At 52.7% G+C, this 20640-nt stretch overlaps 9 protein-coding genes across 9 annotated transcripts; 6 read left to right on the forward strand and 3 right to left on the reverse strand.

Moving 5' to 3' along the window:
• Positions 1 to 883: 883 nt before the first annotated feature.
• EI97DRAFT_466878 (uncharacterized protein) lies at positions 884 to 2596 on the forward strand (the record flags this gene model as incomplete). Its single annotated transcript, XM_033801559.1, has 2 exons — positions 884 to 1396; positions 1448 to 2596. 2 exons carry the CDS (start codon positions 884 to 886, stop codon positions 2477 to 2479), a joined length of 1545 nt encoding a protein of 514 aa, XP_033654281.1. The 3' UTR covers positions 2480 to 2596.
• Positions 2597 to 3619: 1023 nt separating this feature from the next.
• Positions 3620 to 5009, forward strand: EI97DRAFT_320101 (CBD9-like protein). Its single transcript, XM_033794683.1, has 2 exons — positions 3620 to 4090; positions 4179 to 5009. Exons 1-2 carry the CDS (start codon positions 3789 to 3791, stop codon positions 4516 to 4518), a joined length of 642 nt encoding a protein of 213 aa, XP_033654282.1. The 5' UTR covers positions 3620 to 3788; the 3' UTR covers positions 4519 to 5009.
• Positions 5010 to 6750, forward strand: EI97DRAFT_320102 (uncharacterized protein). The gene is made up of 4 exons (XM_033794684.1): positions 5010 to 5723; positions 5782 to 5849; positions 5899 to 6094; positions 6142 to 6750. The coding sequence occupies exons 1-4, from the start codon at positions 5500 to 5502 to the stop codon at positions 6605 to 6607; spliced, it is 954 nt and encodes a 317-aa protein (XP_033654283.1). The 5' UTR covers positions 5010 to 5499; the 3' UTR covers positions 6608 to 6750.
• Positions 6751 to 6801: 51 nt separating this feature from the next.
• EI97DRAFT_320039 (uncharacterized protein) lies at positions 6802 to 7603 on the reverse strand. The gene is made up of 2 exons (XM_033794682.1): positions 7450 to 7603; positions 6802 to 7390 (listed from the first exon to the last, which is right to left on the reverse strand). The coding sequence occupies exons 1-2, from the start codon at positions 7455 to 7457 to the stop codon at positions 6868 to 6870; spliced, it is 531 nt and encodes a 176-aa protein (XP_033654284.1). The 5' UTR covers positions 7458 to 7603; the 3' UTR covers positions 6802 to 6867.
• Positions 7604 to 8010: 407 nt separating this feature from the next.
• EI97DRAFT_376423 (uncharacterized protein) lies at positions 8011 to 9297 on the forward strand (the record flags this gene model as incomplete). The annotated part of the gene is made up of 1 exon (XM_033795554.1): positions 8011 to 9297. A coding segment is annotated over one exon (1287 nt), but the record flags the coding sequence as incomplete, so codon positions are not given.
• A 710-nt stretch (positions 9298 to 10007) lies between these two features.
• Positions 10008 to 11336, forward strand: EI97DRAFT_320356 (ATPase get3). Its single transcript, XM_033794686.1, has 3 exons — positions 10008 to 10530; positions 10617 to 11206; positions 11267 to 11336. Exons 1-3 carry the CDS (start codon positions 10138 to 10140, stop codon positions 11307 to 11309), a joined length of 1026 nt encoding a protein of 341 aa, XP_033654286.1. The 5' UTR covers positions 10008 to 10137; the 3' UTR covers positions 11310 to 11336.
• A 737-nt stretch (positions 11337 to 12073) lies between these two features.
• Positions 12074 to 13484, reverse strand: EI97DRAFT_376348 (subtilisin-like protease; the record flags this gene model as incomplete). Its single annotated transcript, XM_033795550.1, has 5 exons — positions 12074 to 12484; positions 12568 to 12696; positions 12752 to 12906; positions 12965 to 13159; positions 13226 to 13484. 5 exons carry the CDS (start codon positions 13482 to 13484, stop codon positions 12074 to 12076), a joined length of 1149 nt encoding a protein of 382 aa, XP_033654287.1.
• Positions 13485 to 14219: 735 nt separating this feature from the next.
• EI97DRAFT_320489 (uncharacterized protein) lies at positions 14220 to 14886 on the forward strand. The gene is made up of 2 exons (XM_033794687.1): positions 14220 to 14471; positions 14566 to 14886. The coding sequence occupies exons 1-2, from the start codon at positions 14350 to 14352 to the stop codon at positions 14765 to 14767; spliced, it is 324 nt and encodes a 107-aa protein (XP_033654288.1). The 5' UTR covers positions 14220 to 14349; the 3' UTR covers positions 14768 to 14886.
• Positions 14887 to 18621: 3735 nt separating this feature from the next.
• EI97DRAFT_466883 (subtilisin-like serine protease-like protein PR1A) lies at positions 18622 to 20570 on the reverse strand. The gene is made up of 5 exons (XM_033801560.1): positions 20462 to 20570; positions 20257 to 20395; positions 19810 to 20194; positions 19544 to 19760; positions 18622 to 19491 (listed from the first exon to the last, which is right to left on the reverse strand). The coding sequence occupies exons 3-5, from the start codon at positions 20080 to 20082 to the stop codon at positions 18788 to 18790; spliced, it is 1194 nt and encodes a 397-aa protein (XP_033654289.1). The 5' UTR covers positions 20083 to 20194; positions 20257 to 20395; positions 20462 to 20570; the 3' UTR covers positions 18622 to 18787.
• Positions 20571 to 20640: the final 70 nt, after the last annotated feature.

Raw genomic sequence — 20640 nt, forward strand, 5'->3', positions numbered from 1 at the left:
GAAATTAGGTATAATTTTGTACACGTGTGCATTTTACTTAGGTAAAATTTGTACACGTGTACAAAATTGCACCTAATATTAGAAGCGGGCTGTTTAGTTCTATGGATTGATCGTATTCCGTTCCTCTAAACAGAGCGTCGATATCGACGTAACCTCTAGCTTTCCGACATTGCATATTTCGCCTGTGCAACGGGATGTGATAGGTGGCCCCCCCTTCTCTCCACTATGGAAGACATGGTCTCTTGCCGTAGCTGGTAGAAAGCGATTTCCCCATCAATGCTGAAACGTATAACTGAAGACGCCTCAGACAACAGAGCAAAGTCCCCTAGTCCCTTGACCTTTCAGCGCGGTTTCACGGTCTGCAGTTATGCTACTGAGACTTGTACAATGTTGCGAGCCTCGACTTCCGGCTCTTCGCCCAGCAACGGAGTTGAAGAATTGCCTTGTCGTCTATTCTGGCTCGAAGAGGATGTCATTCAATGTTCTCAACTCAAACTGCCAATCATGACTCTTCAGTCCATGGCATCCAACCTGCGCAATGAGAGATTGTTGCAATTGCCAAGCAGAGTGTTTTCTGAGGTTTTCATAGCTTATTTTTTCAGGGTTGTTTGTGAAACAAGCAGAAAATTGAGGTCCGCGTGCGGTGCTCAGTCCGGTTTGTGCACATTTGTCTCAACCTGCATCCAGTTTGCTTCGCGTGAAGCACCGTCAGTTGCCTTGACGTGTTTCGCAATCGCCTCTGGCCTATATTTAAGAGGATATAAAGGTGAATTCCTCTCTTCCTCATTCTAGGAAGTCTCCTCCGTAAACTCCTCCAATTTCCTTCGACTCTCCATATTTCTTGACTTTGATTCTTTTCCAACCTCGAAGATCGAAGCCCAAGATGGTAGTCCTCGAATCGGAGAGCGCTGCATCTACGCAGAGGGCGCAATTGCCTACAGGAATCCGCTACTATATCGTTAGACCCGACAAAACTATGGTGCCTCTTGTGCCTGCAGACCAACTTCCCTTCCAGCTGAACGGCATCCCACGCCAGCTCAGCCACCAACAACTATCGTCAGAGAAATGGGAGTACTTCGCGGATACCAACGATCCGAAGACCATCTTCTCCGTACGCGCGTGGGACGCCGATACTGGGACGCATAAAGCCCCTTCTCATTCTCATCGTGACATCAGAGAAACCAGACCTGCACGTGAAACAACCGTTGAGCCATCTACTCCACCTCGAACACATGTGGCGCCCGATCACAACGTCAGAATGAATGCCAACGACAAGAGATCCACCCCGGAAGCAAAAGAGCATCCGAGCTCACCCAGGTTTTCCCAGCTGGAGTCCCCAAGGCTGCCTGTTTCCTCCTCACGTCCAGTTGCGCGTGAGCCTGAGAAGTCCCCTACGGTGAGCCAAATGTGCCGAGATGAAAGTCTGTGAAGCTGATTGTTCATATAGTCTCTCACAGCCAGCATCGCGAACGTGTACCGCAAGGATGCGCAACGCTTGGGATATACTCCAGTCTTGCCACCTTCAGGGATCAAACCTGACGCCTCAAAGAAGGAATATTGCACGCATTGGATTAGCCGTGGCGAGTGTGCCTTCATGGCTCAGGGCTGCCTTTATAAGCATGAGATGCCGTCACTCGAGAAACTGCGGGAGATAGGTTTCAAGAATGAGCCAAGATGGTGGAAGGAGAAGAATGCGATCCAATCGCGTGGACCGACTTGGATGCAACGCCGCTTGCAACATACAACCGAGGATGAGAACGATGTCGAAGAGGGTGAGGTCATCCCAAAGCCTGGCCAGGAACATGTTCATGACCTATTCAAGAGAATCAAAAGCTCATCCGATCGTACTGTGATGAAGCAACTGAATCAGGAACGTACAAAAACAGCCTTGGAAGAGGAAGCCCGCCCTACCACCGTATCCGCTGCGAGGGAACAGACGTCAAACGCTTCCGCCCCTCTCATCGACTTTGAACCGCCCGTAATCACTTCCAGTCGTCGATCTTCGTGCAGTTCATCTAGCGCTGGGCTGAGTACGGATACAGAGCCGTCTTCTAGCGCTAGATCGAGCGGCACTGGCCCCCGGGTCCGTCGGTCGGGAACGAGGGAGAAGTCTACGACAATGGACCAGCGTTCGTCACTTCCACGGGAGAACTCCGAAGCAAAGTCCCAAACCACAAAAGTCGTCCCGTTTAAGCGTAGTGGCTCTACAGTGGGTTCAAAGTCAGTCCGTCCCCACACCTACCCGAACCAGACCGCCAGCGCTAAGCCAGCAACTAAAGGTGGGCTAGCCCTGTCAAAACACGCCGTACCAGCAATCACAGATACCCTTTCGGCAACTACTCGGACCCGTATGGACGAAGATGAATCTTCAGCAGGAATCCGGAAGCAACTCAACAAGCTCAAGCGCGAGCATCATGCGAACATGAAGCAGCGCCAAAACGCTTCGGAACAGAAGTCTCTGATTCCAGACTTGATATAAGTGTCATTCCATCATGAAATATATTTTTGTCGACATACAAACAAGAGCGCGGTCGTAACAGGGAGTTGTGCGTCGGTCACTGCCACATCGGAACTAATCTCTCTCTCTACATCGCTCGCAGCACATCTGGCGGATCAAGGAATTTCCCTTTCGGGTTTTCATTTACTGTTTTTGATACTGTCTGGTCTGAAACCTGGCGTAGCAGTAAAACCTTTGGCTCCCGCTTTCTCATTCCAAGACTGAGGAGATCATAACGTGAAAGGTCGGTATTTGAGTTAACAATGTCCTCATGCGAGATTTCTTCACGGCTGTTTCTGTCTGCTTTTGAATACATATTGTCTGTTCTTCCTCCCGCCAAATAAGAACATCAAGTTACTATTTATGCCAATTTCCACGTGTCACTGTCATAAGCTTGGGTGAATTCCCACCACGACCGCCAAGCTCCCCATTACCCTCTTCTTCCCCTTCTCTTCGGCAGTGATCATCTTATTACACTCTCAAGTTCAGAACATACTTTCTCCCAGAGTAAGCCGAATAATCATCGCGACTGCCATTGGCTAGTTTATCGTTCATTGATTGGCCCGCAGGCTAATATAAGGTGCCTGGCATGTTTGAATATATCTGAGAATATATCTAAGAATGCCCGTCAAGACTTCAAGATTCCACCAAACCGCCGGATATGGTGACATTGGGAGCTTACACAAAGATCCACGACGTCGACAGATGCATCTCAAACCACGCATCTGAGGTCTTCCCAAAAACTTGCAGGAATCATCCGACTTGCCAATCTTCCTTCGACGAACCTCATCTCTGGTCGACACCTTCTCCAAATTCCAACACCCTATGCTATAACCGCCATCCCCACATACCCCAAGAAATCAATCTCCCTCGCCTAACACGCTTGTCTAGATCTTTCGGCGTCAAGAGTCTCGGCTCCCCATGTTCATCCAATCCCAGCGCATGCATTTGACTATCTTCCATTTACTTCCAATATCGGCGAACGGCAGTTTGACGATTTGTACCCAAGTTTGACGATACGTATTATGCGTTCCCCTCCTTCGAGCACGTTTTCTCATATAGAAAACATTTGGATGGTGGGCGTTTGTTAATATTAGAGGACGAGACGGGCGACTGGACGAATGAGTGCCGGCAGTTTGGATGCTACTTCCCGGGTTGAGTATCTGGAGTGTTGAAAGTTGGGAAATATAAAGCCGACGATGGGCAAGAGCAACCTGACGGCTCTGTTCTTGTTTGACTGATCTCTTCTCTCCCATCTGTCCGCCTCACCCTACCAACCACCTCCTCCAGAATGAAGCTTACCACTCTTCTCCCGCTCTCCCTCGTCGGCCTCTCCGCCGCTCAGGCACCGGCTCCCTACACCGACGCCAAATCCGGCGTTACCTTCAATACCTACATTCACCCGTCCAATGGATACTTCTTCGGCATCGCCCTCCCGCAAAACACGACTGGCAACACAGACTTCATCGCCACGATCGGCGGCAAGGGAACCGGATGGAGCGGCGTCAGTCTCGGGGGCGGCATGCTGAACAAGTTGCTGATCGTGGCGTGGCCGAATGGCCAGAACGTGGTCAGCAGCTTCAGGAAGACGGCGTAAGTTTCCGCGATTCCCATCTCCCTTCCACCCCTCATCCCCAGTGAACTCTCCCTTCAAAATCGGAAGCTAACCCTTCTCTCACAGGAACTTCGGCTCCCCACCCGTTGCCACCGGCGCCTTCAACCAAACCGCGATCGCCAACGGCACCTACACAAACGCCACCCACTGGACCTACACTTTCCTCTGCAGCAAGTGCATTCTCGCCGACAAGACAACCTTTGGCGCCGCCGACACCACTGCCAATTTTGGCTGGGCCTTCAACGCGCAGGCTCCGGCTCAGAAGAACAATGCTGGTAGTACTGTTGCAAAACATTCGGATCAGGGGCAGGTGGCGTTTGACTTGACAAAGGCCAGGAGTGCGAATTTTACTACGTGGAAGGGGTATGCGGCGCCGCCGAAGGTGGCCAGGGGATTTGAGGCTTAGAAGAAGTAAGATTTAGGGAAAAGAGGGATATGGGGAACTAGCATATATAGTTGGGACTTCAAGGTGGATACACAACCGTCGAGTTCTGGAGATGAATTAATGGTAGACGCTGAGACGATCACGTGATGTTCACATTCACCGCGGTGACTCTTTTCCTGACTCCTCTCCCTAGGTATCCCCCAAAGATCGACCCGGGCAGCGCCTCTCCCGTCACTGCACAGAGACCTGAAGGGACTTGTGGTTCAACAAAGCACTGTTTTCTCAGCGGCCATTTTCGGCCCACAGCAATGCAGTGATTATCCCCTCCGCTTTCAGCCTAAACATTTTTGACCCCAGCCGAACTCCCCGAATCGGAGCGATCAAGGCACGATCACTGAGTGGAGAGAGAGATTATACGGTTCGAATCTGCATTTCCCGCATATACTTAAAGCATCTCATATAGAGCGGCCAATGTGATTGGCGCACAAGTGACGTTCCACTCATTGGAAGCCGTGATGCTTAGGACGCGGCTGGACTCTAGCGGATAGATTGCTTGATATGGACAAAGATAAGTGAGTTTTGTGTCCGTTTTGCTAGTTCTTTACTGATGCGAGAAGAGTGCGATGGAGTCGGCTGTTACTGTCGGGGTCCTGTAGGTGCAAATACAGCAGAGAGACGAATGCAATGTAAAAATAGCACTCGGCGACGGTTTCTTTAAAGGTCAATATCGCGCCTTTCGAGGAAGCTGACTCTTTGGGCAAAAGTTGTATCCGGACTTTACTCCCCTTGACCCGACCGACTTTCCGCTTCCCGCACCAGATTCCGTACTGCATACGATGCAAAGTGTGGGGCCGGCACGTTACAGTCCCTCGAGCTTGCTTTTTTGATTTCGAATCTCTTGTTTCTCCCCTCTCTGCATCTTGTCGACCACTCCTTCCGCGGCACTCTTCGCCTGTACAGCGTAGCGATCCGCACCGTGTCACTTAGGCTTGGCCAGGAAGCATGCGGTCCCCTGGGTGCTGGTTTGGGCTCCTACCCCTCCATATCTGGCTCTTGACGTCGCCTGGACTTGCGGAAGTGAAGCCGTATATCATCACGGCCGCCGAGTACAACACCGAATGTAAAACGTGCCCGAGGTCGCTATGCCCGAATGTACTGGCGTATTCCACGGATGATAGTTTTAACGCTACGTGCTGGACGAGAGGCACGAGGATCATTGATGGGAAGTACGATGTTCCTCGAAATCAGTATGTCGAGAGGAAGTGCTGACCCGTGGCGACGTAGTCTATGGTTGAAGAGCGAGGCAGGCTGTTATGTAACCCAGTATGATGTACTGGAGTACGACGGCGACTGTAGGCGTGCACCGTACTTTGTCGGACAATAATCTGATACTGCAAGTAGACACGACCGATCTGAAGTACTGTGGCAAAGCCTCGGAAGAATGGCACATAACAGAGGAAGATGCGACAATCCGATACAAAGCAGAGTGCAGGATATGTCCTGGTATCAGCTGTGATATTGTCGCATACCTACGACAAGACACCGATGTGACTCTTACATGTTGGACTACGGAGGGTCAGGTTGTCATCGACGATCCGTAAGTTGAGATGTCCCGCTCTTATTGACTCTGCTGAAAGCTGTTAGCTACTGGCTGAAAACGACGAACAATTGCTACGTTTCTCGGAAACATCTCTACTCAAAACCAGACATAACATACTTAGACAACTGCGGTCCTATTCCCTTGCTGGAAATTGAGAAACACAACAATGAGAACGGCACATCCGATGTGAACAAGCGGGAGGCGGCTCCGGTACCTGAGCCGGTCGAGCTTGCACCAAGCTATTTGATCAACGTCACCGTTGGCGAGGAGTATGCATACTGTCGTAGCTGTGCGAAGAAGACATGCAAAGCGGAAAGGCGGTATCCCTTCAACGCAGAGGTGTTCTTGCAGTGTCTGGTACCCCCGAGGCCGAGCGACGGAGCTAACGCGACCTATTGGAGCGAGACAACTGACTTCTGTTATGTGGAGAATTCGGACTTCTGGGAGTCTCCGGAGGGCGACTGTAAGTCCGACGCTTTGCATAATCACAGCAAGACTGACCGAGATTAGACTACCGTATGCCGCTTTGCAATTATTTCGAGGATCCTGATTACGGAGATGATGAGGAGGAGGGGAAATAATAGACGTGGGGCCGGCGCTCGATATTTTCGGTGCTCCAAGCCCTGAGCTCTCTGGGTCTGTATAATACCGGTCACTTCTTGTCAATATGATTGTGGAGTCTCGCAGTCTTTTACCTTCGAGTGCACGTCTAGAGGTGCAAAGAATGGGGTTACAAGTACCCTTGCATGGACGGCTTCTCCACCCACGCCTCACTCATTCTTCTTCGGCTTAACCGGCGCATTTCCCCTCCCCACGCCCATGCCATACTGATACACCAGATGACCCCCTAGATACGCTGCATAGACAGTCACCGGAAGTGCCACAACTCCGCTGAGGAAAACATTCGTATCGCTGGGGGTATATCCCTCCACATCCCTCCTCGTCCACCAATTCCACAACGCGCCCACGACAGTGACATCGTTCAGCAGCGCATGCAGAATGGCCGTTCGCGCCTTCTTACTCGAGATCCCCTCACGCTTGATCAGCGGCATGACCTCGATGGCACCGGTGATTACGGCAGGGACGGAGACGAGGAGGAGGGCTCGCGTGGTGTGGTATGAGAGCTGTGGAAGGAGTTGCGGAGCCAGGTCATCGAGGGCGAGCAACGAGAACAGCTGGTAGGTGTACTTGGCGGTGGCTGGTTGTCGAGAGAGGAAGGTGAGGAGGTCAAGGGCGCCCGTAAGCACTGAGAAGGTGACGGGGAAGTGCACGGTCGCCGGGTGGGTTGGATGTCTGTTGTATTCTGTTACATGCGGTCGAAAAGAAGATGGGAAGCATGTGAGAGGGCTTACTGAAACATTATGTTGGTTACTTGGGAGAGTGACGGCCGAAATTAGACGTCGGCGTTGGTGATATGTAGTCGCTGGGAGCTCAATTGATATGTGTGGGATGAAATGAATACGATTACTCTTCTATCCCAACTGGTGGAAGTGCAAGAAACAGAAGTTGTCCTATGCATGTATAACTACAAATAATTAAGCCATGACGAAATGGACTGGGCAGCCAATGGGAAGGAACGACACAGCGGCGCACCTTATTGGTCAAGCGAGTGTGGCTAAAACTTTCCAAGTGCGGTTAGACCATCTTTTGGTGGCTGTGCTTCACACCCCTAAGGGGAAGACTCGGAGAGTTGTGTAGTATGCTCCTCTTACACAGTATTCGCGCGATCGTGCCCTATATGTTTCCTGTCTCTTTTTATGCTATAGATGTAGCGCTTTTGGTTCCCCTCGCCTCCTTCGTGACCTTCTGCTTTCTTCGCGCCTGTTCAATGTTGGAATCCAGCGAGCCCCCTTTTTGAGCCTTGACAACAAGCGCACTTGTTCCTCACTGAGGCATCGTCCTGTCTTCATGACATGGACCACGGGAAAGCGTCCCCGATTCAGGGTGCTATCGACTGGCAATCCGACCCGTATTGGCGGCATAGACGCCTCTCCCCAGCACTGCTTCAGATCCATGACATCCGGTTGGAGGCGCGGCGTGTAGAGTATGGACCCATGCTGGAGATGACAGAAATTCTACCGTCCACGCTTGCTCCGGCTCTAGCGAACAGAGACAAACTAGCTAAAGATTTTCCTTGTGAGGAGATCGCAAAGGATCGAAATGACCAACATCATCTCCGGACGCTGGCGGCTGAGTACGGGTGGCTGAACGTCTTGCGCAGCGATGAAGTCCAGCAAACCACATCTGATCCACAGGAGATGAGGAAATGTCGTTGGATACACATTTCTAGCAAATTCTCGGATTATCTAGCCGGTTGTCTACTCGGTCTTTCGGACTGGAGCAAGAATCCTGGGCAGGTGGCGATGGCGTTGCAGCAGCTTGACCATTGCGTCTATCAGAATGAGCGGTTTTCCAAACATGGACGATATTTTGCGCCCTTCGTCCAAGATCTTCTAGAAAGCGACATCCAGGACGGGGGACATGACGGTGAAGGCCCAATGCTGATCAGTGTGCCGTTCTTAGACTGGTCTGTAGAAGGACCGTCGCCACCACTACGATTTCAAGTGGACCCAAGAGAAGGGTATCAATCTAGCCGAGGCTCTTCGCATCTATTGAGGTCGATATTGCAGCATTTCTATCGCCTTGAGGATACCGCGGATCGGGAGCCGCAACAGGTTTTCACCAAGCATAAACCATGGCTTACAGACCGCGAACTCGATCTGAAAGTGCGGCGCTGGTATGGACATTACCCTTCGGCGCTGAACGTGGACGAGCTGTGGCTACTAGTGATTGATAGGCGCCATGTGGTGACCTTCAGCAGTAATCAGTCGTGGAAGTCGACTTGGCCGCCCTTACAACTCTCTGCTCGAATCAGATCGGTTTCTTTCCGCGGGATGCGCAATACCTTTCTGAATTCTCTGACTGAGCCGGACTACACTTCCTATACCCACGTCCTCACTGCGATGAGTGGAGCACTTGGCATGCTGCACCGGAGTTTCTGGAGCGACATTACGCTTTGTCTGTCAGACAGATACGCAAGTTACCTAGGGCATCTGCAGTACCGCCTACATCGAAGCCCAAGCACAAAACTTGTAATGGATCTTCTCCAAGTACAGGAAGAGTTGAACATCATCATACAACTGACGGACCAGCAAATGGAGCTGGTGAAGGCCGTCCGAAAGGCCCTAGAAAAGGCCAATCTTCCCTGGTCGCGATCGAACACTCACCTAAACCATGGGAATACAGGGTCCTTGTCTAACCCTGACACAGCAACATACCGACAATTGTCGTTTTCTCATCTTTCGGATCCAACTGCCCAACTGTTGGAGAACCTACGTCGAGAATACGCGGATCTTTGCGATCTCCGAGAGAACAGCAACTCTTTAATCAACCGTACCATCCAGCTTGTCAATATGCGCCTCGAGGATCATGGAAAGGCCATTCTCGTCTTTACGATCGTCACCATCGTATTCCTGCCCCTCTCCTTCGTGTCCAGTTTCTTCGGAATGAACTTCTCGGATATCAGGAATATGGAATCTACACAGCGGTTGTTCTGGATTATATCTGGATCCCTCACTGTGGGTACGGTCGGCTTTGCCATCTTTTTGGCTTTCTACGGGCGAGGTATTGTAGATGGGGTCATGGGGTGGAGGGAGAGTCGCAGGCGTCGGGCGAAACCGACCCAGCCGACACAAAATCTGCGGCCTCGTAATCAGACTAGCTTCAACAGTTTTCAGGTGCTAGATAGCACGACCCCCAAGGCCTTTGGGGTGTTCTGAGCTGTCTACTTACCCAGCGCTGCGTCAATCACGTGACGCATCTGTGGCGCTCAATTCTAGGACCCCGGCAACTTACTGTGGCGCTACCAGCCCTCACCTTCCCGACTCACGAACGTTCCCGAAGCTTCCTTACCTCATCTCGCGAATTGCGCCTCTCAAAACAAGCTCCCACAGTTTCCTCGAGGTACTGGGCACACTCCACAGTACTACACCCTCCCGCTCTGCTCCTTCTACCCTACCAATTCCGAGCGCACTTCCAAAATGGCGACCGCCACCGTAACCGTAGACGACGACATCATGGAACCCACCCTCCAATCGATCCTCGACCAAAAAACCCTCCGCTGGATCTTCGTCGGCGGCAAAGGCGGCGTCGGCAAGACGACAACCTCCTGCTCCCTCGCCATCCAGCTCGCCAAACACCGGAAATCCGTCCTCCTGATCTCGACCGACCCGGCGCACAATCTCAGCGACGCCTTCAACCAGAAGTTCGGCAAGGACGCGAGATTGGTAAATGGCTTCGATAACCTGAGCGCCATGGAGATTGATCCGAATGGGAGTATTCAGGATCTGCTCGCTGGGGGAGGTGAGGGCGGCGAGGATGCCATGGCGGGGTTGGGGGGAATGGGGAGTATGATGCAGGATTTGGCGTTTAGCGTGAGTGACCGCCGACACATTCCCTAGGCATAAATGCGCATTCCACGGAGAAAGCAAGCCCGCTCTTCTAACTGTTTAATGGGTAGATACCCGGCGTCGACGAAGCCATGTCCTTCGCCGAAGTCCTCAAACAAGTCAAATCCCTCTCCTACGAAGTCATCATCTTCGACACCGCGCCCACCGGCCACACCCTCCGCTTCCTACAATTCCCCACCGTCATGGAGAAAGCCTTGGCCAAGATATCGCAACTCTCGCGGCAATTCGGACCCATGCTGAACTCGTTCCTTGGGGGCGGCGGACGTCTTCCCAATGGCCAGAATGTAGACGAGTTGGTGGAGAAGATGGAGAGCCTGCGCGCGACCATCAGCGAGGTGAATGGGCAGTTCAAGGACGCCGATCTCACGACGTTTGTGTGCGTGTGTATACCAGAGTTTTTGAGCTTGTACGAGACGGAGAGGATGATTCAGGAGTTGAATTCCTACGAGATCGACACGCACGCCATCGTGGTGAACCAGTTACTGTTCCCCAAGAAGGATAATCCATGCGAACAGTGTAATGCGCGGAGGAAGATGCAGAAGAAGTACTTGGATCAGATCGAGGAGCTGTACGATGAGTTCAATGTGGTCAAGATGCCCTTGTTGGTGGAGGAGGTGAGAGGCAAGGAGAAGTTGGAAAAGTATGTTTTCCCTTTGTCGATAATGGTTGGCGAGATGGGATGCTGACATTTGGTGCACAGGTTCAGCGAAATGCTGGTCAAGCCGTTCCAACCGCCGGAGTAGGGCTTCACGAGAGATATTATTGACTAGACATTCCACCTTGGTGTCTAGTCGAGTTTACGCACCATGGCCTGTGGCTTCCGTAGCGAGAGCATCTGAGATTAGCCCTGGCCTACGGCTCCTTGCATATCGATTTGTAGCGAGTACATAATACCCCACTAGTCTCCATCCACATGAGTCTGGACTCGTCTTCGCATAGAAGAATTGGTCGAAATTAGATAGAAGGCGTACGAGGACATGATGAGTTACGTTGAACGAATATATCCTCATTGGTCATGGATCGCTCGACGAAAAGTGTGCTACATCATTATATCTGGACGTGTCTATGCTCCTCATGAGAACTTACCCGCGAAGTCTGCTTCACAACCAGCACTCGCCCGAGAAGTACCTGGTGTGGAGTCACATCGGAGTTGAGTTTATCATATCGAACAAGACATAAATCCTTAATCATCAACGCCTTATCATCGACGCCCTGGTATATGAACCTCCGTTACGAGCAAATCTGTAGAGACCGGAAATTGTCCCATTGGAGAACTCTTTACTCCCAACACCCACCTCCAGATACTCGCCCAGGACCTGCGACGCCAAACACGCCTGAAATATCGACCAATCTCCCATACCTCTGGCGTAGTAACGAACGTGCCCCAGAAATCCACCCATTACATCCAGCCCGCATCATGTCCCTTCCCACGGATCCATCAGATCCCTCAAACCCTTACTCACAAGATCCTTCGCCTACCAATACGCACCTCCACGGGGTTGCTTGCCTACTCCACAAGGGCCGCATTATACGCCAGGCGATTCGACGTCCCATTAGGCAAACCCGAAATCTTTTCCTTCAAACTCAACTCCGCAATGGCCTCACAAAGTTGCGCAGTACCCAGGTTCTTGAACGACAGCAAATACGCCGCCAGACCCACGACATGCGGCGTTGCCATGCTGGTTCCGCTGATAGTATTAGTCTTCCCATCGTTCCAGGTGCTGAGGATTTGGACGCCAGGAGCGATCACGTCGACGAGCTCGCCGTAGTTGGAGAAGGAGGCCTTGGCGTCGTTGATGTCGGAAGCGCCTACCGTGCAGGCGGTGACTTCGCTGGACGGGGAGTAGTTGGCGGCGTCGCGGTTATTGTTGCCGGCGGCGACGCCGAAGAAGACGCCAGCGGCGACGGCAGCGGCGACCTGATAGCGGGTCAGAGAGGGATTCTGAAGTATGAAAGATGGTGAAGGTTGATGGACGGGGGAGATGAGCGAAGAAGACTTACAGCTTCGTTAACGGCAGTGGACTTTGCACCACCCAAACTCATGTTCGCGACAGCGCCTTTAGGGCAATTGCGCTTCGGAGCATCCTGAGCGACAAAGTTGATGCCCGCAATGACACCCGCGACAGTGCCCTAGCATTTCAGATCAGTGCTTGCCAGTGACACCCTAAAAAATGGGCCCACCCACCGAACCACTACGATCCAGCACCTTCACGGCATACAACTTTGTCTTTTTCGCCACGCCATAGGTCTTCGATCCAATCGTACCTGCAACGTGCGTGCCATGGCCATTTCCATCCGAATCCTGGTCGTCGTTGGCGAAGTTCGCGAGCCACTCTGCTCCTACAATGGTTGTAAGCTTACAATATCCACTACGTTAAAGGAGAAGCCTTTGACGTACTGCCTTCAAACTCCGGATGGCCAACGAAGATACCCGTATCAATCACATAACTGCACGTGCCTTCTCCGGCAGAGCTGTCATAGATATAAGTAGTGTTCCCCTTTTCCTCATGCGAGATCCGGCCTAGACCCCAGGGAGCGCCATCATCAAAGAGCCAGTCCTGAGTGTGCATCACAGCATCTTGGGAGATCCAAGCTACCTATCCCGGCGTCAGCACAATTTCAATAATCTTGTATCCGATTGATGTGAAAGTGTGTATACATACCGCATCCAGCTTCTGCAACTTAGAAACCGTAGCCGCAGAGACACTCCCAGCAAAGCCGCTGAAGTCTCCGAAATCGTAATCGAAGTCTGGAGTCGTAGCCAGGAGAGACTTAGCCTGCTCGAGGTCTTTCTTCGAAGCCTCGGGCTTCATCTTGACAATGTATTTGCCTGGAACGAGAGCAGCATTGCGGGGGACGATGAGAGGAGCCGCGAGGGCTGATGGCAACAAGACCAGGAGGAAGGAAGCAATATGCATGGTGCAGTGACAGTAAGAGAGCGCGGATTGGAGTAACGATAGTTGAAGTTGTAGAGAGCAGGAACGTGGACTCTGGGGCTGGACTCTGTCGAAAGCTTGAGATCCAACGGCGTGAATGTGGAAAACCTCGGTCCTTATATACTCGTCCTTCCCGTCCTTTTATACGCGTCCTTCAAGTGCTCTCCCCAGCGGAAGGAAACACAGCTCAACCCATACTCTCTCTTCACCTTCCAGAGTAGTCGACGGGAGCACAAATTCCAGTTCGCATGCAGACCACTTCCATCCTAATCAGGCAACCAATATCATGATGCGGTGAGACCATGTTCGAGGTGTTGTTGAGTAGGATTGTAAGTCCAGGATAGATGCTGGGATCGGCACAGGTGGTATAGCTGCGGCATGCGTGGGACCCTTGGCCGGCACCGGCCCCGAAGACGAACGAGACCACACCTTCTCTTCGACGGGGCCATCTGGCCATCCGGAATGCACTGGCGAACTGCCGTTCATGAGGGACTATGACTTCATTCCCTAGCGTCAACCACAGAGGATGAGGTACAGTTCGAAAGCTTGCCGCACAAGTGTGCGACACCTTTTTACAGAAAGCCATAATGGCCTAGTCTTGCGATCTTCTGAAGGCGTCCGTCGCCGATATCACAGGCTGGTCTCATTGACCAAGTTTCTGGAGATCCACACGAAACCTGACAACGGTCCGGTAAAGATGCGTGCAATCAAGCCTCTGATCTTCACTAGCGTCATCAATCGGCTCGCATCAAGGGGGCCAGACACTGGATCGAGCACTGCCTCTTAGATATCTTGGCAGTGCGGACAGGACAGGTACAGGTGCGGATGCGAGTATGAAGTTGGAATAATGTCCGAACGATATCAGGTTCCCAAAACTTGTCGTCAGGCAAGGGAGGCACACGATGCATGCCAGGTGGTGAAATCCAGCGTTTTCTCCCTGGAGAGTCGAATCTATGGTCAGCAAGACAGGTGAGCATGACCTTCCAGATGGCGTGGCACCTATCACGGTGCGATTGGCTTCGGCCGCTCAGAGCTCTTGTTTACTGTCCATCGCGATAAGCAGCGCTCTGAAAGCCAGCAGAAAACATTACCAACGGTTCACCATCGCCGTGACGATATCCCTATCATTTCCGCGAACTTGGGTCAACCAGGATGTTGTGTCGTTTTGTAAGTCTAGGCAGCCAGACAGGGCAGAAGCGAGTCAAGGATGGGCCGGCCGTTGGCAGGGTCAGGACTGCATACTGCGTGATATCCCACCCTTATGACGAAGGAGGTCCAAGAAGAACAGAAGCAGCAGGATAACCGCACGTAGGTAGTGGTGTTGGAGTGGGGGAGGGTCTTGTGAGAGCGGACATCAGGACGGGGTCCGTGCCCGGATATATTAGCCCTGTCCATAATGCTGGGAAAGGACCAGGATAGCACGCGATGTCCGAATATGTAAGCTCAGTGAGACTCGATTCGCGGAGGTCTCCGGGCTGTGTGACTGTCAATTAATTCGTCATCCTATAGAATCAGAACAGAGCTGAATGAGATGGCCGGTGGATGAGTACCTACCACATTGGGAATACAGAGGAGGATGGTGTTACATAGAAGGCATGCAAGCCAAGTGACAGCAGCACGTATCCATAAGGCGTACTGGAAGAAGCCCTTGCAGGATGTGACGGGATTTGATTTCTGCGCAGGGATGAGAAGAGTAGAACTTGGCACCATGGGCAGGCTCGTCGGAAGTTGAAAGTTTCCGGAGGATGCAACGATTAGGTTGAATATTTGTCAGACTAGTCCACGACTTCGGGGCGTAGAGAACATATGGGAAGAGGCCGGAATGGTTTGTGGGGATCAACGATACTGGAGAGAAGAGAGGCGCAGCGGACTGCATCACTATAATGCAGCCTGCTAAGGACATGTCTTCAGGCCCGGGTCGAACATTTTGTGTCGGTCGATTGTCCCAGTTTACATAGGTACCCGGTGCATGGCTCACATAGGTTGCTGATGCGGGAACATAGCAATGGCGGATCCATCATGGGAATGTAGGCTGCCAGAGTAGGGTACGCGACTTCGACATCTCGGAGTGTTTGATTCTTGTTTGGCGGTATGATCCTCTCTTCTCTGCCTTCCGGCCGTAATAGGGTACACAATACTCAGTCCGTGCCGCACGATACTGAGCCCGTAAAGTCTCGTTTCCGATTTTTTGGTTCCAACGATTTGGAAGCAAGAGCTTCTGTGCCATTCGGAAGATGATTAGCCTGGTCAAAGGTGCTGGGAGAGCAAAACCGCGACGAACAGGCAGTAGAACTCGGTGCCTATGCAAGTGGAGGGAGCCTTGACGCCCGAACGTCTGGCGACGATTGTTGCTGTAGCGTTGAGGTCCGGATAAAACGGTTTTGTGTCTTCTCCTCACTTCCAAAGCTGGCAGGTGGGTTGTTGTCCCGCCTCGGTGAATGGCGCCTTCCCTCGACGTTCTCTGGAAACTTCTCTAGAGGAAACCCTTCCGTTGGCTATGTGGATTGGTACCCCGTCTGGATGTCCACGGCTGGAAAAGGGGCGTCCATGGCAAGCGGGGAAGGCCGAGAGAGAGTCGAGTTCGTCCGCAGAACGGATCGCGATCGTGAGGTGAGTCCATGAGCTGCGGCGATCGAGTGATCCGCACTACTTATACGAGTGCTGCCTTCCATATGTGTGTATCCGGTTGTTGCAATGCTATCCCCTTCAGCTGGCCGCTCGTCTCGTTCTTATGCAATGTCGCTTGCACGCGTACGCCCATGTGAGCGTACGCGGATCCTATCATGCTGGCATCATAATGGTGGCGTATTGGAAGAAGTCGAAATGATAAGCAGACAGTCGGGATGGCTGCATGGTGGCCGACCATTTTGTGGTCATTGATTCAACGCAGAACGCAGTCGAACGATCGCGGCGAAATCTAGCCCTGCCTACCCGAGGGTGTCCGCGCCTCAGAGTTGAGGTCGAAGGCCGCGGGAGGTCAGAATCGCGCTGCAATTGGTGCAGAATTGGAGAATAAGGATATCCTCTCGGTGGTCGGCGGCGAGTGGTGGTGTCCAGGTGATGCGGAGCGCGAGGTCAGCTCTTTACAGCCCCCAGCTGGCTCTAGCAGCTATCGTATTGTTCTGCGAGGTTTGCAAGCTAGAGGGTGGTTGCTGGCCTGTTCGCGCCCCTTCCGGTGTATGCTTTCTTTCAAGGGTTGGTTGCGAAAGGGCGTCTTGAGCACGGTTTCTAACCACCACCTGCTGTAGCTCTTCAAGTATGATCTGGCGTTGCTGACGAGGACAAACCGCGACCTTTAGACAAAGAGCCACATCTGACACAAACCAATGAACTACAGCATGCGTGCTTCACCGCAGCATTCCAGCTTGAGCCGTGTGCTCCTCCTTTGCAGACGTTCCCCAGGGTGGATGAGGTTGGAAATGCGCGTCGCCTCCCTGAGGCTTTCGCTTTCCAGATATTGCTTTTTCCTGTCTTAAACCACTTTGGCACAAAGCTGTGCTTGACCAGCAGTCTTGTACCGCATCTTTATGGCCCATCTGGCAAGTCTCTCGTACCCTAGGGTTTAGTTCATTCGGTCCCGCAGACAATTCCGACGCATATGCCTCCAATCCCCCCATTGAACCTCATCGCGCAATCATCTCTTGAATCTCTCCAGCCCTCAAAGAATGAAACTGAAACATGTATCCGAATTTGAATCGAATGATGTCGACATCAACCATCACCACAATTCGCACAGCAGCCCCAAACTCTTAGCTTAATCTCCACAACATCCTGCTCCCAATCGCATCTGCCCCCTGAGCGCTCCACAACCTCGCCAGTGATCCGGAGCAGGATGTTCAATATAAATTAATGTTGAGCCTCCTTGTCCGCTGCACGCTAGAGCCAGAGTATAGATTGAGGGTAATCAATCAGCTATGGTGTACCGAGCGGCTGTTGGGAGGGTGCAGAGCGTTCGGCTTCTGGCGGGGTAGAGGAATTGCCCAAGTGAGCTTTCGATGCTGGTGGAAGAAAAGGCGAGTTCGTTATTCACATTCGGTCTTTGAGCTGGACAATGTTTTCATGCAACTTTTCCACCGGAAACGTCGATATCACCCATCTATCTCGAATCTACGCTTCCTGCAAACGACCCAGTTTAAGCGTCCCTGCATGAACTTCCGAGCGGGCCTCTCCCTCCCCCAAGGGTCCAATGCTCTCGGTAGATCGCACTCAACTCTGCACATCATCTACTAGTATATTGTGTACCCACCCACCCTCTACCCAACCATTCCCATACCTTTCACTCATAGGTATCCAACCCTCGATTATTCAGCGGGGAAACCCTCCACCCAACCCAAAACAGCACGCTCGCACAAGCACCCGTGCTCATCAACCCGCAACAGCGCCCACAAGCGGCTGATCCATGCAATTCGCCGCCCCAGAACCCTTGGGAAGCACTCGCGGGGGATTTTTCTCAACCCAAGATTCAGGTGAGATCCAAATACGATGATGGAGGGGCGATCGGAAGTTTATTAACCTTGGAATGCTCCATGGATCGGCAACTAGGGTTTAAGGCTTTTTGAGGCGCGGAGCCGTTGGAGCTTATTTTGACATTACATACATACCTGGAGCTAGAGTCGTCGTTGTGTGAGGCTCAAAAGGACGCAGGTTGGACTGTTTGCAGTTGCATTTATCAGACGTTGTTTTCCAGTCCACTTCTCGGAGCGGACGTCGCTCGCTTCGAACTCGGGGGTTGCTCTCGAATCCTCGCATGAACGACGATATTGCCGCAGAAACGTCGCTTTAAATGTAAAACTTCCGCCAAACAGGCAGAGGCTGATCATTCATCCTCCATATCACATATGCAAGCGATCTGTTGCACGGGGTGATCATTCGTCCAGTAGCATATACTCCAGTCTCATATACTCATCCAGGCAATCTGTAGACCATTCCAGATGATCCACCCTGGGGGCATCATTCATTCAGCACATCACTCTCGAACGAACGCACAAGTCGTGAAATAACCGAAAGATGCATCATTCGTAGTTCATGCTGACTATCGCTAAACCGTGAAAAAAATGGATCTGCTTTAAACCCCCCTTCCCCCCCCCCCCCCCCGGCCCCAAACAGCAGTAGATATCACGGAGAAATATCGAGGAAGTAGCCAAGTGGCTATGAGGTCAGCAATACCACTCATGCACCAGCAACCTGCAACAACCCGTCCCACTCGGCTGGGAATCTCCTCTTGGCGAAAAGGACTCAGCTCAGTCCCACTCAGCTAACAAATAACGAACAGTTTCAGAAGGCATTTAGCCAGAAGGGTTGCCGTTGAAGACAAGGCGGTTGGGGGTGCCGCTAGGGGCGCCGCTGATCTTGTTGGTGGAGGCGAGTTCGATGATGCGGCTGGAGAGGGCAGCGGGGCTCTTCTTGCCCTCGAGGCCGAGGAGGTAGGCAGCAAGACCGGCAACGTGGGGAGACGCCATGGAGGTACCTGAGATGGTGTTGGTGCGGGTAGTTCCGCCGATCCAAGCTGAGAGAATGCTGACGCCAGGAGCGAAAGCATCGACGACGGAGCCGTAGTTGGAGAAGGAAGCAATCCTGTCACTGGAGTCACTCGCGGCGACGGTGAAGACGCTAGGCTCGGAGGCAGGTGACGAGTTGGCAGCGTTCTGGGCCTCGTTTCCGGCGGCGACGGCAAGGAAGAGACCGGCGCTCACGGCGTTGGCGGCGGCGGAGTTGACGGCGGTGGACTTGGAGCCACCAAGAGACATGTTGGCGACAGCGCCGTTGGGGCAGCTGCGGGTCTTCTGGTCGTTGGCAGCGAAGTTGATGCCAGCAATGACACCAGAGTTGCTTCCGGAGCCCTGCGCGTTCAGGACCTTGACAGCATAGAGCTTGGTCTTCTTCGCAACACCGTAGGTCTTGCCACCAATGGTACCCGAAACGTGAGTTCCGTGGCCGTTACCGTCAGCAGTGGAGCCGTCACCGGCATAGTTGGCAAGGTGGGTAGCACCTTTTGCAAGTCAGCTCCGTATGGAGATGTCACAAGCCATGAAAGAACTTACGGCCCTCAAACTCGGAGTGAGCGGTGTAGATACCAGTGTCAATGACATAGGCGCATGTTCCAGCGCCGGCACTGTCATCGTACTGGTAGTCGGTGCTGCCGCGGTTGACATGGGAAATACGCGCAATACCCCAGGGGGCTCCGCTCTGAGATTGATAGGCACGCTGCTGGATACCGAAATTGGCCTGGACAATGGCGTCCTGCTCAATGTATTCGACCTACGGCAGTTAGCAACTGTTTCCCCGCCCCACCGGCTGGCGAACTTACACCGGGGAGCTTGCGGAGGATGTCAACAAGGTCATCAGCCAACTCAGCGGCGAATCCCTTGTACTTGCCGAAGCCGTAGACGTGTTCAGGGCCCTTGTTCAGGAACTGGAGGGCTTTCTGGAAGACATCGTCGAGAGCGTCGTGCTTGAACTTGACAATGTACTTGCCGGGAACAGCGTGGCCTTCACGGGGCCTCAGGACGGGAGCCTCGTTTGCAACGGGAGCAGCGAGTGCAACCGACAAAAGAGCCGCAAGAGCGAGTTCGAAACGCATGGCGACGGTGGGGAGAAAAGGAGACCGGGAGTGATGGACCAAGGGTTGTTGCTGCTGGTGGTCTGGAGACTGAGTGGTTGAGCCTGGAGTACAATGGGGTCGTGAGCGAGAGCTTTTATATAGGGATTTGGTGAGAGGGTCGACTACAATGGAAGATGAGTAGGGGTGCTTCACCTTCCAATTAAGCTTAGTAACGCCGAACTGCGATCCGGTCCAGTGCCCACCTTGGCCGCTAGGTACAAACGACGTGGGCGGCGATGTTTGTCCCCACCCTAACTAGGAGGTGATGGATGGGTATGCCGGTGGTATTGCCCTCGACGGCACTCCGTTAGGCTCGACAGCGAGATGACAGGAAGGGTATCATGGAAACACCACTCACGGCAAGTAAACAACAGGCGAGGGAGCCTCGGCACCCATGCAGCGCCATATTAAAGAGCTTTGCCAGTTTAGGGATGTGGATTGGATGGCGTCTGCGTTTCAAGGTTGGATCCCCGTCCCTGCCAGATGATCGTCACCCCCAAGGGGCTTTGCGTGATAAGGCGAGCGCCCTGCGCAAAC

This window comes from Westerdykella ornata (genome assembly GCF_010094085.1).
Source record: "Westerdykella ornata strain CBS 379.55 unplaced genomic scaffold EI97scaffold_9, whole genome shotgun sequence".
NCBI classification, from domain to species: Eukaryota; Fungi; Ascomycota; class Dothideomycetes; order Pleosporales; family Sporormiaceae; genus Westerdykella; species Westerdykella ornata.

Coding starts and splice junctions, on each gene's coding strand:
- EI97DRAFT_320489 (XM_033794687.1), top strand. CDS start 14,350: ATGTCCGAACGATATCAGGTTCCCAAAACTTGTCGTCAGGCAAGGGAG. Junction 14,472..14,565: donor ATCTATGGTCAGCAAGACAG/GTGAGCATGACC, acceptor CGCGATAAGCAG/CGCTCTGAAAGCCAGCAGAA.
- EI97DRAFT_466883 (XM_033801560.1), bottom strand. CDS start 20,082: ATGCGTTTCGAACTCGCTCTTGCGGCTCTTTTGTCGGTTGCACTCGCT. Junction 19,761..19,809: donor TCCTCCGCAAGCTCCCCGGT/GTAAGTTCGCCA, acceptor TAACTGCCGTAG/GTCGAATACATTGAGCAGGA. Junction 19,492..19,543: donor TCACTCCGAGTTTGAGGGCC/GTAAGTTCTTTC, acceptor GACTTGCAAAAG/GTGCTACCCACCTTGCCAAC.
- EI97DRAFT_320101 (XM_033794683.1), top strand. CDS start 3,789: ATGAAGCTTACCACTCTTCTCCCGCTCTCCCTCGTCGGCCTCTCCGCC. Junction 4,091..4,178: donor AGCAGCTTCAGGAAGACGGC/GTAAGTTTCCGC, acceptor CTTCTCTCACAG/GAACTTCGGCTCCCCACCCG.
- EI97DRAFT_320356 (XM_033794686.1), top strand. CDS start 10,138: ATGGCGACCGCCACCGTAACCGTAGACGACGACATCATGGAACCCACC. Junction 10,531..10,616: donor TGCAGGATTTGGCGTTTAGC/GTGAGTGACCGC, acceptor TTTAATGGGTAG/ATACCCGGCGTCGACGAAGC. Junction 11,207..11,266: donor GGCAAGGAGAAGTTGGAAAA/GTATGTTTTCCC, acceptor TTTGGTGCACAG/GTTCAGCGAAATGCTGGTCA.
- EI97DRAFT_320102 (XM_033794684.1), top strand. CDS start 5,500: ATGCGGTCCCCTGGGTGCTGGTTTGGGCTCCTACCCCTCCATATCTGG. Junction 5,724..5,781: donor ACGAGGATCATTGATGGGAA/GTACGATGTTCC, acceptor GTGGCGACGTAG/TCTATGGTTGAAGAGCGAGG. Junction 6,095..6,141: donor CAGGTTGTCATCGACGATCC/GTAAGTTGAGAT, acceptor GAAAGCTGTTAG/CTACTGGCTGAAAACGACGA.